The sequence below is a fragment of the Tupaia chinensis genome, unplaced genomic scaffold (assembly GCF_000334495.1).
Source record: "Tupaia chinensis unplaced genomic scaffold, TupChi_1.0 Scaffold000001_1, whole genome shotgun sequence".
Lineage (NCBI taxonomy): Eukaryota > Metazoa > Chordata > Mammalia > Scandentia > Tupaiidae > Tupaia > Tupaia belangeri.
In genome coordinates, this window is record NW_006159427.1 from 5,207,983 (window position 1) to 5,221,684 (window position 13,702).

The 13,702-nt window shown below is 40.9% G+C and overlaps 1 protein-coding gene across 9 annotated transcripts in view; it reads left to right on the plus strand.

The window, feature by feature from the left end:
• The window catches only part of ANKRD26 (ankyrin repeat domain 26), a 122,340-nt gene that overhangs the window by 31,377 nt on the left and 77,261 nt on the right, over positions 1-13,702 (plus strand). For all 9 annotated transcript variants that reach the window (XM_027769852.1, XM_027769861.1, XM_027769925.1 and 6 more), the window contains 3 exons: positions 3,738-3,867; positions 4,143-4,204; positions 7,839-7,932. In XM_027769852.1, the coding sequence (XP_027625653.1) occupies positions 3,738-3,867; positions 4,143-4,204; positions 7,839-7,932 (286 nt within the window). The remainder of the gene's footprint in view (positions 1-3,737; positions 3,868-4,142; positions 4,205-7,838; positions 7,933-13,702) is intronic.

The window sequence follows — 13,702 nt, forward strand, 5'->3', positions numbered from 1 at the left end:
CTGTTATGTGGTGAATGTGCTGACTTTGCCTAGCATGAGTTAACTTTGGCCTGTAGCTTTAACAAGGGCTATTTACATAAAACTAGCCTTAAACTAACTTAGTCTACATATGCTTCTAGTGCTAATTTGGTTTATACTAACTTAATCTATTTGTTAATTTTAGCTTAAAAACAGACAGGTAGGGGAGTCTTAAACTTCCTGGTCCTTGGGTCTGTCTTAGGGAACCACATTCCTACAAGATCACTAATTGGCTTTATTGCAATGGTTGGGGGTGATGTTTTACCCTTACAGGGTACTGTAATAACAGTAAAACTCACGACAGAGAAATTGAATACCGGCCAGTTCAAGGACACAAGGGAGGGCTTGTAAACTGGGCCCTGCCTCAGTTTCTTCCCAGTCCAGTCCCTGCCTTAGAATGGGAGGCAGCATCCTTACCAGCTTGTGTTGCCTGCATGGCCCCGTCAATAGATATATTTAAAGACTTTTAAATCTTCAGACCAGGGGGGCTAGCAAGTAGCGTGGTGGTAGAAGCCCTGGACTCCCACATGGCCAACTTCAGTTCGAGTCCTAGACCTGTTAGCTTGCTTTCTTATCTTTTTTCTCTTTCTTTGGTGAGTGCATGTGCACTATAGAAAATTTAAAAATAATAGTAATAATAAATAAAATTAAATAATTAAAAATTCTTCAGGCTAGCAGGTGGCATGGTGATTAAGGTGACTAGAGGCTATATGGCTGATAGCACAGTTTGAATCCTGGACCTGGTTGTTTGAAGATCATGGTGGGCGCATGTGCACGTATGCATGCCCAAAATCCAGAAAGGACAATTGAGTAGAAGTGATTATGGCATGACTGATCCCTCTAGGAGGTGATTTCCCACTCCTCACTTTGCTGTTTCTCTTTCTGTCTCTGGTGGGTATACAGCAAATGAAAAACAAACCAAAAAATCTCCATTGAATAATCATACCTTTATTTATTAATTTAACTTTATTTTTAATTTGGCCAGACAGAGACAGAGGGAGAGAGAGAGGGAGAAAGTGAGAAAGCAAGCTGCCAGGTCCAGGACTTACCTGTAGTCAGCCATCTGGGAATCCAGCACCCTAAACTACCACGCCACCTGCCAGCCCCAATAACTTTATTTTTTTTATACTAGATCCTTTCTCTGGGTTTTAACTACTTTCCTATAAGTGTAAATAGTAAATTTGAGCTGTTAGTTTGTTGTTTACAGGAGTTTTTTGTTTTTTGGGTTTTTTTAGAGAGGTTTGAGAGGTTTTTTTTTTGTTTTTTGTTTTTTTGCTATGGGGTGGGTCCGCTCGCCAGACAGACAAAGAGAGACAGAGAGACAGAAAACGAGAAACCACCCTCTGGGGGGGATGGCCACGCCGCAATCCCTTCTCCTCCATTCTCCTCTCAGGTTCTTGGACACGCATGTACACGCACCTGGCATAAGTTTAAACCACTGGGTCAGGGACTCGAACCACAGTTGATTACATGAGAGTCCAGTGACATAGCCATTACGCCACCTGGTGGTTCCACAGGAGAATTTTTTTTTGGGGGGGAAGGTTTTTTGCTATAGGGAACGTGTGTTCACCAGAAAAACAGAGAGAGACAGAGAGACAGAAAGGGAGAAATCGCCCTCTGGGGGGTTGGCCACACTGTGATCCCTTCTCTCCTATTTTCCTCTCAGGATCTTGGGCACGCACGCACTCATGCCTGGCATGAGTTTAAGCCACCAGGTCCGGGACTCGAACCACAGTCAACTACATGGGAGTCCAGCAACATAGCCATTACACTAACTGCTGGTCCCATGGCTTGCCAGTTTTTTCTTACGTCCTAGTAGTACTTAAAAATGCCTCATAATTCTATAATCGCATATCATTTCTCTTCTGTAATTTAAAACTTTTCATATGAATTTTTTTGTAAGAGAGGTTTTTGCTATAGGGTGCATGCACTCACTAGAGAGACAGAGAAAGACAGAGAGACAAAAAGCAAGAAATTATCCCCTAGGGGAGATGGCCACACTGCTATCTTTTGTCTTCTAGTCTTCTTTTGAGATTTTGGGCACACACGTACACACTCCCAGCATGTTTTAAGCCTCTGGATCCTGGACTCAAACTGTGGTCGACTACATGGAAGTCCAACAGCATAATCATTATACCATCTGCTGGTCCCAAATTGATTTTTTTAAAGAATTATTAATTTATTTAATTCAATTTATTATTATTTTTCAATTTGACCAGAGAGAGAAAGGGAAAGGGAGAGGGAGAAAGCAAGCTGCCAGGTCTGGGACTTGAACTGTAGTCAACCACCTGTGGGAATCTAGCACCTTTAACCACTACGCCACCTGCTGGCCCCTCAAGATGAATTTTTAAAGAATGTATTTCTTTTACAAGACGAGAGAGTGAGGAGGCAAGGAGTTACCTGACAGTGTCTGAACAGGGTGCATTATTCCTCCCTTCCCCTGCTGCCAGCCAGGATTACAGGTGCATGTAGGCACAGCTCATGCATTTACGTCCACCCAGGATCCATACCCAGGCCTCTTATGTAGTATCAGTCAGTGGTAGGTATCCTCCGACTGCACCACTGTAGCTGAGCCCGAGATCATTTTTATTTTATTTATTTATTCCATGAATGAGAGAGACAGAGAGAGAGAGAGAGACAGAGGAAGAGCAACACCAACATGGGTCCTGACACAACGATCCACCTCTAGACTCAGCAAGCTCAGATCATGGACACCCACATACAGGTGCATTTAGAGAGGTTTTCTGGAAGAGATTTGAACAAAGTTCATGGGAAGTAAAATTAAAGGATGAGTTTATGTTGGTGCCAACAAATTTTGAAATGTTGGTGCCAACAAATTTTGAAATTCATGCATAATTTTTTTGTAATGCACATTTTCCAAGAATTTTTTGGAGACACCCCCCCACACACACACACATGTATTTGCAATGAAGTAACTCATCTGCTTACTGTGTGGATCACCATTATGTGAACAGAACGTTCCCATTCTCGTGCGGCATGTCTTTCATGGCTTATTCCTATTTTCTCTCTCCTTTCCATTTCCAGTAACTGAGTCCCAGTTTTACCACATTACTTTGGTGTCCCTCATTTGCTGTGTAATTTCATGCCTCATCCATTGACTCATGCTGCCTTATCTAGAGTGCCCTTTTTGCCCCTCCCACTTAGTCTATCTTTCAAAATAGGGCACTGTCTTTGCAGCATTTCCTGAGCTTCCTAGCAAGAACTAACTGTCCTCTCCTTTGTGCCGTTACTGTACTCTGTTCCCTTCATCTGTAGAACTAATGAATTATACTTTGCCATTCTTATTTGTTTTCATATATCTCTGCCCCCCCCCCACTTAAATATAGAGCAGAATTGTCTTGTGTTTAAATTTTCAGCTTTTCCCAGGATAGTGCCTATGACTTATTAAATACACTAAGTGTTTATGATCTTACTAATGGATTGAGTGAGCAGGTCAGTGTGAACAGAATACACGGCTGTACATTGCTTAATGATGGGGATGTGTTGTGAGAAGTGGGTTGTTAGGCAGTTTCTTTGTTGTGTGAATAGTATAGAGTATACTTACACAGCCCTCGGTGGTACAGCCAGACGTGACAAGGCCTGTGTGCTCCTTAGGGAACCATTGTTGTATATACAGTTTGTTAACTGAGACAGCTTATGTGGCACCTGCTTGTAATGTTTTCTGAACTTTGTTTTTTTTTGTTTGTTTTTTTTAATAGGAAGGTGCAGCAGTGTCAACAATTGGAAAAAAAGAAAATGTTACTGATGTTATTGAAAATGCTCCACAAGAACAAACAAAGAATGACAATTTGACATATGGTGATCGAGTGCAAAAAAAGGATAGACATGGTATGTTAGTGAAAATCTGAAAAAAAATTTGTGCTTCAATGTTGTTTTAAGAAATAGACATACAGATCCAGATATGACATCTATTTCTTTTAAATATTTTTCTTTTGTTATCTTCCTTTATGTTACTAACTTCTTGAATCTACTTCAACACTCTGAATTTTCTTTGCTATTTTATTTTATTGAAATATTCATGAATAGATATAGACTCATATACATATTTCAAATTTATAGTAATAAATGTTATCCTGTAACATACCTGTGACTATATTTTATAGATATGATGTCCACATTAGGATTAGGAGAAGAGGAGGATACAGAATCGCCTTGGGACTCTGAGGTACTGTCTATGTTGTGATTATTTTTATTTATTCACTTTTTAAAGAATTACTTAGTCATTTTTATTTATTATTATGTTTTTTAATTTTACTAGAGAGAGAGAAGACTGAGAGAAGGAAAGTGAGAAAGCAAGCCACCAGGTTCAGAATGGGAATTGTGGTAGGCCATGTGGGAGTCCAGTGCCTTCACCACTACCACACCACCTGCTTGCTCTGTAATTGTTTTGAAATATAAGCATTGAGTGATGTTAAAACATGAAAGAAGGTGCTTTTGCTTTTACTTTACTTCTTCATGTATGTCTACAAGGAGTTATTTCCTTATATTTTTCAACCTATAATTAATAACATAGTTATGTGCTAATATTACTGCTGTATATTACAATTCTACTAATCTGCAAGATTCATTGAATGAGGTCATTATAGGAGAGAATAGAAAATTAAAGCTTAGAGGTCATAAGAAATCAGTTTGCTTTCTAACGTTTATCTAAAATCTGAAGATTTATTCCAGGTCATTCTATGGTCAAATTATGATTCTATAGTATATATGGATATATAAAAGTCCTAATGACTGGGGCCAGCAGGTGGCATTGTGGTTAAGGCACTAGACTCCCACATGACTGACCATGGTTTGAATTCCAGACCTGGAGGCTTGCTTTCTCACTTTCCTGTTCTCTTGCTCTCTCTATCTTTACAAAATTGAAAATAATGATAATAAAATAAAATAAAAATTCTAATGCTGTTAGAACAGTCACGTGAATTTTATAACTTGGGATATGTTAAGTTTCAGTATACTGTTATTGGAGTGTCATATAGGAATATAGTGATTCGGCACTTGAGACCTTCCTAATGAGTTTTTGTTTTGTTTTGTTTTAGGTTTTTGCCATAAAGTATGTGTGTTCACTGGGGAAAGATAGAGAAGGAAAGTGAGAAATCATCCCTCATGGGGGATGGCCACACCACAATCCCTCCTCCTCCATTCTCCTCTCAAGATTTTGGGCACTCCATACACACGCTTGGCATGATTTTCAAGCTGCTGTGTCTGGGACTTGAACCATGTGGGAGGCCAGTGCCTTAACCATCACTCTGCCTGCTGGCCCCTCCTAAAGAGATTTTAAATGGTTTGGCTTTGAGTCAGTTTCTGTTATTGAGTACCAAACATGTACTTAGACAATTAATACTGAATCTCCAAGACAAGGGCTTACACTATAGAGGTAGGAACAGGAAAACAAGTAGCAAACACTTATAGGCAATAATCAGTGCTTCATATAAAGAAAACAGAAATGTTAGTTTAGATAATATTGAGGGAGTTTGTAATTAGGATAGAAATGGGAGTGGGACTGGAATTCTTTAGTCAGAAAAGATCTTTGAGTATGACATTTAAACTGCTAATTAAAGGATGAGAGGAAGCCAGCCATATGAAAAGTCTAGGAAGGGGATGTGCTAGACAGAGAAAACTGTTCTAATAGATCACATCTGGTCATTTTACCTTGGAATGACCAGGGAGTGGGAAGTGGGGTACTCATCATTAAAATCATTTTTATTGTTATTATGTGTAGAAAATAAAATGTGCAAACAAGTGTGTTTGGCATATTTTAGATGCTTAATAAGTAAAGGGTCTTATTCTTCTTATTTATAGCTTGCTATACTTTTTTTTTTTAATTATTTTATTTATCTTTATTTATTTAAATTTGACCAGAGAGAGAGAGACAGAGAGAACGAAAGCCGCCAAATTCGGGACTTGAACCACGGTCGACCATATGGGAGTCCAGCACCCTTAAACACCACGCCACCTACTGGCCCCATGGCTTGCTATACTTTTTGAAGTAATTTCTTAATTGAGAAAAAGTTGCATACTATATCTAATATTTGCTATTATTTAAATATAATGTAAAAGTTTTTCTTTGTCATTATTCTCAACTACTTTTGCTATTAGTCAAATTTTTATCAAAGTATATCCAGTGGACTAGCAGTTGGCATAATGGCTATGTTGTTGCACTCCCATGTAGTTGACCGCAGTTCGAGTCCCGGACCCAGTGGCTTAAACTCACGCTGGGCGTATGTGTGTGTCCAAGATCCCGTGAGGAGAATGGAGGAGAAGGGATTGCAGTGTGGCCATCCCCCCTGGGGGGATGATTTCTCACTTTCTGTTTCTCTGTCTCTCTCTGTCTTTTTGGAGAGCGCATGTGCCCTTTAGCAAAAAACTTTCAAAAAAAAGAAAAGTAAAGGAATCACCCCGCAGGGAGAAGGCTACACCACAATCCCTTCTCCTCCATTCATCTCCTAGGATCCTGGGCACACATCCACATGCACCCAGCATGGGTTTCAAACCACGAGGTCCAAGACTCAAACTGTCCTTGGTCATGTGGGAGTCAGTGACATAAGCGCTACACCATCAAAGAATATTTACAGGCCAGCTGGCAGTGTGGTGGTTAAGGTGGCTGGATCCTGTGCAGTTTTTGAATCCCACACCCAGAATCTTGAGAAACACTCTGGGCATGCATGCAAGCTTGCCCAAATCCCACAAGATGATGAAATGCAAGAGGAAGGGCCGCAGTTTGACCATTTCCCATGGGGGATGTTCTCTCACCTTCTCTCACTATCTCTTTCTGGTGAGCATGTGCCTTCTGACAGTTTAAAGAAAAAAATTAGGTATTTTTCAAGTCCTTGTTGATCTAAACGAAGCAACTTTTACAGTGTTCTGTTTGTGATCAACATGACAAACTTAATTTTCTTATCATGACAAGTACCTTATTTTAATGCTAAAAAAATTCAGATATTAGAAATATTTTAGGACCAGCCAAGTGACATGGTGGTTAAGGTGACTGGATCCCACATGGCCAACTATGCAGTTTGAGTACCAGACCTACCTTGAAAAACATGCTGGGTACATATGAGTGCATGTCCAAAATCTCAGGAGGAGAGTGGAGAAGGGATTGCAGTATGACCAGTCCTCCCTGTGGGACAATTTCTTGCTTTTTCTCTTTTTCTTTCTATCTCTCTCTGGTGAACACACATGCCCTATAGCAAAACTTAAAAACAAATATTTTAAATGTTTAATGCTGTAAATATTATAAATTTACTTATTGAAGAATTTATTTATGTATATTTTTGGAATTATATTTTATTTATTATCATTATTATTTTTTATAATTTGCTATAGGGTACATGTGCTCACCAGAAGAAGTGAAAAAGAGAGGGAGAGAGAGAGAGAAAGCAAGTCACCAAGTCTGGGAGTTGAATCGCAGTCAACCATTTGAGAATCCAGCACCTTAACCACCATACCACTTGCTGGCACCATATATGTATATGTATATATTTTTAAATATCTTATTTTTGGTAGGAAATGTAAAGTAGAGCTATAGGTATTTTGAAGTTGTTTCTTGTTAAAATATGCATGTGTTAGTATTTTTTCTGTGAATATGTTACTATCTTCTGTGCTCTGTTTAGAGAGGCAGTAGCTATATGAAGATGAAAGATAAGGTTGATGTAGAGAGCATATATGAGGTTCTCTATTGAAGTGTTTTGGTTTTCGGTATATCTTATGTCTCATCGCTTTTAAATGGAAAAGTCAGATATTTTCTTAGGAAGTGATTAGGAAATCTTTGTCCAACTCATTATTGATATTAATTTTAACAGAGCATCTCCGATAGTATACCATTGAAGTATGCAGACCCCTTCTCTGGGGCTGTAGAGAAAAAAGGAAAAAATCAAGTAAATGAACAACTGGAAGGTAAGAATTGTATTTTATAAAAAAAAGTCATTTAATAGAATTCACCCCCTGGTGGGGATGACCATGTTACAGTCCCTTCTCCTCCATTCTCCTCTCGAGAGAGTTTAAGCCACCGGGTCCAGGACTCGAACTCCGATTGACTACATGGAAGTTCAGCGACATAGCCGTTATGCTAACTGCTGGTTTCAGATAGAATGTTATTTAAAATGTGAATACTGATATATTCTAATAGCCAAAGAAAGTCATCTATTAAATGCATAGTAAAGAAAAAGAGAAGTAAAATGCTGAGAAGTTGCATATCTTAACAGGTGTCAGCAACAGAGTAAACAGAGTGCCACTGAAGGAGCTAAACCATTAGTTCTCTTTCAAGATACCGTAAAACCTGAGGAGAGTCAGAAAGTAATGACTAGGAAAGGAGTAACGGAGGGAATGGAGAATGAGAAAGACAAGGAGTGCAGGGAGTAAATTAAGGAAGAAGAAGGTGCACTTAGTGGAGAGTGGTAAAATTCTGGGTGGGTTATGATGCAGTTTCATGTAGAAAAATATATCTTGACTTTTCCAACAACCTAATAAAATGATCCCTTAGAAAAAGGAAGAGTGGAACTTAGAAATATGGGAAGAATATAAAGTGAGCCTCCAGTACCAAAACTTGTCAGAGAATAGAGCACACTTTTCCTAGCCTTTCTGTTTTTCTCACTATTGGCAAGGCTTTGAGGATTGAGATAACCAAGTGTGCAGAGCTGTGTTTATCTAATGTAGATGAACAGATAGTCGTACATGTATATAATTTAATGTTATATAAAACATGGCTAGTACAGTGTGGGAAGAGGGTGGGAAATGGCAGAGGGTGAGAAATAGGGAATCAAAAAATATATATAAGAAACAAGAAATAGAAGATTATTTGTCAACAATAATATGTAGGATTAAGCCAATATACAGTGTATTCTGGATGGGGAATCACATTTTGTATGCTGTAATGATGTTCAGTGAATGAATCTAAAATAAATTAATTTAAAAAAAAAAAGCATGGCTAGTTCATAGGATAGTATCATGTGGGCCAAAATAAGATAACTGGACAGAAGAAAGTAGGGTTCCTAGGGACAGGATAGGGAAACTTTAGCCTGATAAAAAGTTCATTGGAAAATCTATGAGTTCTAATGCAGTTTCAGTTTGGGAGACATAGTAGAGAGGAGTTTAGATTCCAAAAGGCAAGTTCAGGTGAAGGAATATGGAGGCAGACTCAGCAGAGACCAGAGTTTCTCAAACTGTGACATTGTTAAAGATGCATATTCTGATTGAGCAGGTATGGTATTCTGCATGTCTAACAAGTTCTCAGGTGATGCCAGTGCTGCTGGTCCTCAGACCACGCTCTGAGTAACAAGGATAGAGACATCCCTTCAGAGAAATCTAGTTCTTCCAGAACCACTGGATAATTGTTCAAGACATAACAGCATTAGGGGAAAGCGTTATTTGCTTTTATTTCTCAGGGTGTTTCTCCCTAGGAGAAAGGAGCAAAGAGGGAAAGAAATAGATATTCTAGATGTAAGATGCCGCTATGAAAGAGGGAAGAAGTAATAAGAATAATCCTTAAAAACAATGTCAAAATGGAAGAATCAAGATCACAGATAAAGAGATTACTTTTTTTTTTTTTTTGAAGAGGTTTTTGCTATAAGGGCGCATGTGCTCGCCAGAAAGACAGAGACAAAGAGATAGAAAGTGAGAAATCACCACCCACGGGGGATGGCTATGCCTCAATCCCTTTCCTTCCATTCTCCTGTTGGGATCTTGGGCACGTATGCACACGCGCCCAGCGTGAATTTAAGCCACCCGGTCCAGGACTTGCACCATGGTTGACTACATGAGAGTCCAGTGACATAGCCATTACATGAACTGCTGGTCCTAAGAGATTACTTTTGATAAGTGAAGAGGATGGTGAAGGAGGAAGGAGACGGTGAGAAAGAATTTAGCTAGGTAATTTTGAATTAATGTTGAGGTAACTTATGAGAATCCACTTTATTTGGTTTCAGTATATTCTCCATTTTATTTGGGTTTAGTATATTCGTACTCATACAGTGGGTGAGGTTACTGCTGCTCCAGAGATTACTGGCAAGAGGGGAAATGGTAAAATTAGGGTAAACTGCAGCCAGCCTGTCCTGACCCACAGGACAGTTGAACAGGTTTCTTGAGGGAAGGAGTGAGAGACAGGACGGGACAAGTGGCACAGAGTTACAACACGGAGACAACACAGTGTTACAACTCTTCAGGGTCTTTAGGGTCGTCTGGAGATTGTGGGCCAACCAGGGATCATGGTTATATACATGTTGGTGGGCAGTGATTGGTTGAATGAAGGATTGTAAAAGGTGGGTTATGATTGGTTGCTTTGTGGACCAATCATGAGGTGCCGGATATGCAAATCTGAGGGATTCTGAACTCACCGATTTGTTATGGGAAGTGACCAATCAGAGTATGGTTTTGAAGGTGAGGTTTTGAAGGGGAGCCAATTGTGGCCATCATGGGAAGTGACCAATCAGAGTATGGTTTTGAAGGGGAGCCAATTGTGGCCTTTGGCATTGTGTAATTGTTTGCTTTTTGAGAAACTGAAACCTAATGACCTTGGCAGACTCGCTGGTGTGCAGCCTCCCACATGTCCCCCTTTTCTGTTTTAATTTGAGAGATGAGGAAAAGGCCTGGGGGAATCCTACCTGTCTTAGGTTGGAGTCGTTTATGGAACAATACGTCCATTCTTACCCGTCATTGGAGAGTCCCATAGCTATGATGGGCCTCCTGTCTTAGGTGGAAGGACTGAACAATTATTGGGTTCATCAAACTCTCTTACCCATCTTTGGCTAACCGATTCAGTGTCTCAGGTGAGACCAGTATAGGGGTGTTGGTCTTCCATCTCCAATCTAGTATAGTGGACCTGGATAGGCCGCATAGTAAGCGAGTCAATTTGTTGTTTGAGGAATGACATGAGCTCATTAAATATAACAGGTCCCAGTGAGCAAACAATTAAAAGGCCGATGGATGGGCCCAGTAGGGGGAGCAGGAAAGGGAGGAGACCGTTCCAGGCAGACCTGCCAGAAGGAGATTTAAACCTCGTCTATTTTGAAGAACCACCTCAGCCGGGGAATCTAGTTGGTCTGAGATAAGACCCTCAGTGACTTGGCATAGATGGAGTGAATAACCCAAGCCAGTGGAGCCAACAGCTCTAGCTGCAGTTAGGGAAACATAAAGGCTGAGAGTTTTGAGATTTAAGAAGGCTAGCTTGGGCTAATGTTTGCCAGTCAGACAGTGTGAGCCAGCCCTCGGCAATAGCTTCAACTATAGCTAAGGTATATGGAGCAGTAGCTCCATATTGGGCAACCGCTGCCTTAATTTCTTTTACCATTTTAAAGTCAAACCCGCTGTGATGGCGCAAAACCTGTCCTTGGGGATCTGTAGTTTCCGTAACAGGGAATGTCTCAAAGTCTGTTGTATGTGATCCCTGAACTAGTTTTGTTTCTTTGTCCGTATTGGTTTTTAGTTTCTCTAATTGTGATACAAAAGGTATCTGCATGGATAATATTAAACCCACAATGTAGAAAGTGCTATATGGTGTGTAGACTCTTTTGCTATATCTCTGCATCAGTAACAACACAAACACATGCAGTGGAATAAAGTTGATGATAAACACATAACCACCCCAAGCAGAGACCATATAGAAATATGATAAACAGCAGCACATTGTCCAAAAAAACTGACCAAGTTTTTACTGATTTTACTCACAAGTAGTATGTGAACTGAAGTGCAAAAATAGCAATGCCTTCATTATCAAAGATCCAGCTACTGACTGAGATATATAGCCTGGTACAATTGCAATAAAACAAGCAGCTAAAAGTCCTGCTCCTTGCTTCCAAAGTACTAGTTCCCGGCGTTCGTTTTCTAATCGAATTTGTTCTTTTAATTGTTTTATTTCATTAATTATTTTTTGTTTTGGGTCAATAAGAGGCAGTGCTGAGGGGGTAGTGTTGTAGGGTGGCGGCCGTTTTTTGGAGGGCAACCATTCAGCCTCAGCCTCTAGGATTTCCTCCACTGAACTAGTTGATGACTCATTTTTCTTTGACTCTTGTAGAGCCTTAAGGTTGTTTTTCTTTTTAAATTTTTTGGATTTTTTGGGTTTTGTTTTGCCTTCGGGGCTTTTAACTTCTTCCCCACAATCTAGGGAAATAAGATCCTCTCCCTGTTCATTTTCAATTTTAGAGTCCTTGGTTAGAGTAGCAAGGGCTTCTTTTAAGTCCTGAGCGAATAGTTCATGCTGACTAAGCTTTTGTTCGTGCTGACTAAGCTCTTGTTCGTGCGGACTAAGCTCTTGTCCCATTATTACCCTTATTACTTATGAGTAAGCAACTTTTGTTACTTACCAGGATGATTCTCTGCTGTCCTCTTCTGCGGCCTTTCTCGGGACGATTCTCTGCCATCCCCTCCTGGACGATTCTCTGCCGTCCTTTCTCAGGACGTCTCTGCCATCCTTTCTCGGGATGATTCTCTGCCATCCCCTCCTGGACGATTCTCTTCCGTCCTTTCTCGGGACGATTCTCAGCCATCCCCTCCTGGATGATTCTCTGCTGTCCTTTCTCAGGACGATTCTCTGCTGTCCCCTCCTGGACGATTCTCTGCTGTCCTTTCTTGGGACGATTCTCTGCTGTCCTTTCTCGGGACGATTCTCTGCCGTCCCCTCCTGGACGATTCTCTGCCGTCCTTTCTCGGGATGATTCTCAGCCGTCCCCTCCTGGATGATTCTCTGCCGTCCTTTCTCGGGATGATTCTCTGCCATTCCCTCCTGGACAATTCTCTGCCGTTCTTTCTCGGGACAATTCTCTGCCGTTCCCTCCTGGACGATTCTCTGCCGTCCTTTCTTTGGGACGATTCTCTGCCATCCCCTCCTGGACGGTTCTCTGACGTCCTTTCTCTGGTGTTCTTCACTAGATCCTTCATACTCAGGTCCCTGTTTGGGCACCATGTGTCCCGACCCGCAGGATAGTTGAACAGGTTTCCTGAGGGAAGGAGTGGGAGATGGGACGAGCGACGCAGTGTTACAACATAGAGACTACACAGTGTTACAACTCTTCAGGGTCGTCCATTTATTGTGAGCAGCACAGAGACGACACAGTGTTACAACTCTTCAGGGTCTTCTGGAGATTGTGAGCCAGGGATTGTGGTTACATACAGGTTGGTGGGCAGTGATTGGTTGAATGAAGGATTGTAAAAGGTGGGTTATGATTGGTTGCTTTGTGGACCAATCCTGCGGTGCTGGATATGCAAATCTGAGGGATTTTTTTTTTTTGAGAGGTTTTTGCTATAGGGCGTATGCGCTCGCCAGACAGAGAGAGAGAGACATAGAGACAGAAAGCGAGAAATCACCCCCCAGGGGGGATGGTCACGCCACAATCCCTTCTCCTCCATTCTCCTCTCGGGATCTTGGGCACGCATGCACACGTGCCCGGCATGAGTTTTAAGCCACCAGGTCCGGGATGCGAACCGCGGTCAACCACGTGGGAGTCCAGCGACATAGCCATTACGCTAACTGCTGGTTCCCAAATCTGAGGGATTCTAAGCTCACCAATTTGCTATGGGAAGTGGCCAATCAGCGTATGTTTTTATTTATTTATTTATTATTATTTTTGTGTATATACATTCAATCACATTGTTTGGCTTACAGTGTGACCATTTCAATATGTGAACATTTCTCCCCAGTCCCGTTGATCAAAATATCTTCAACCTATAACACCAC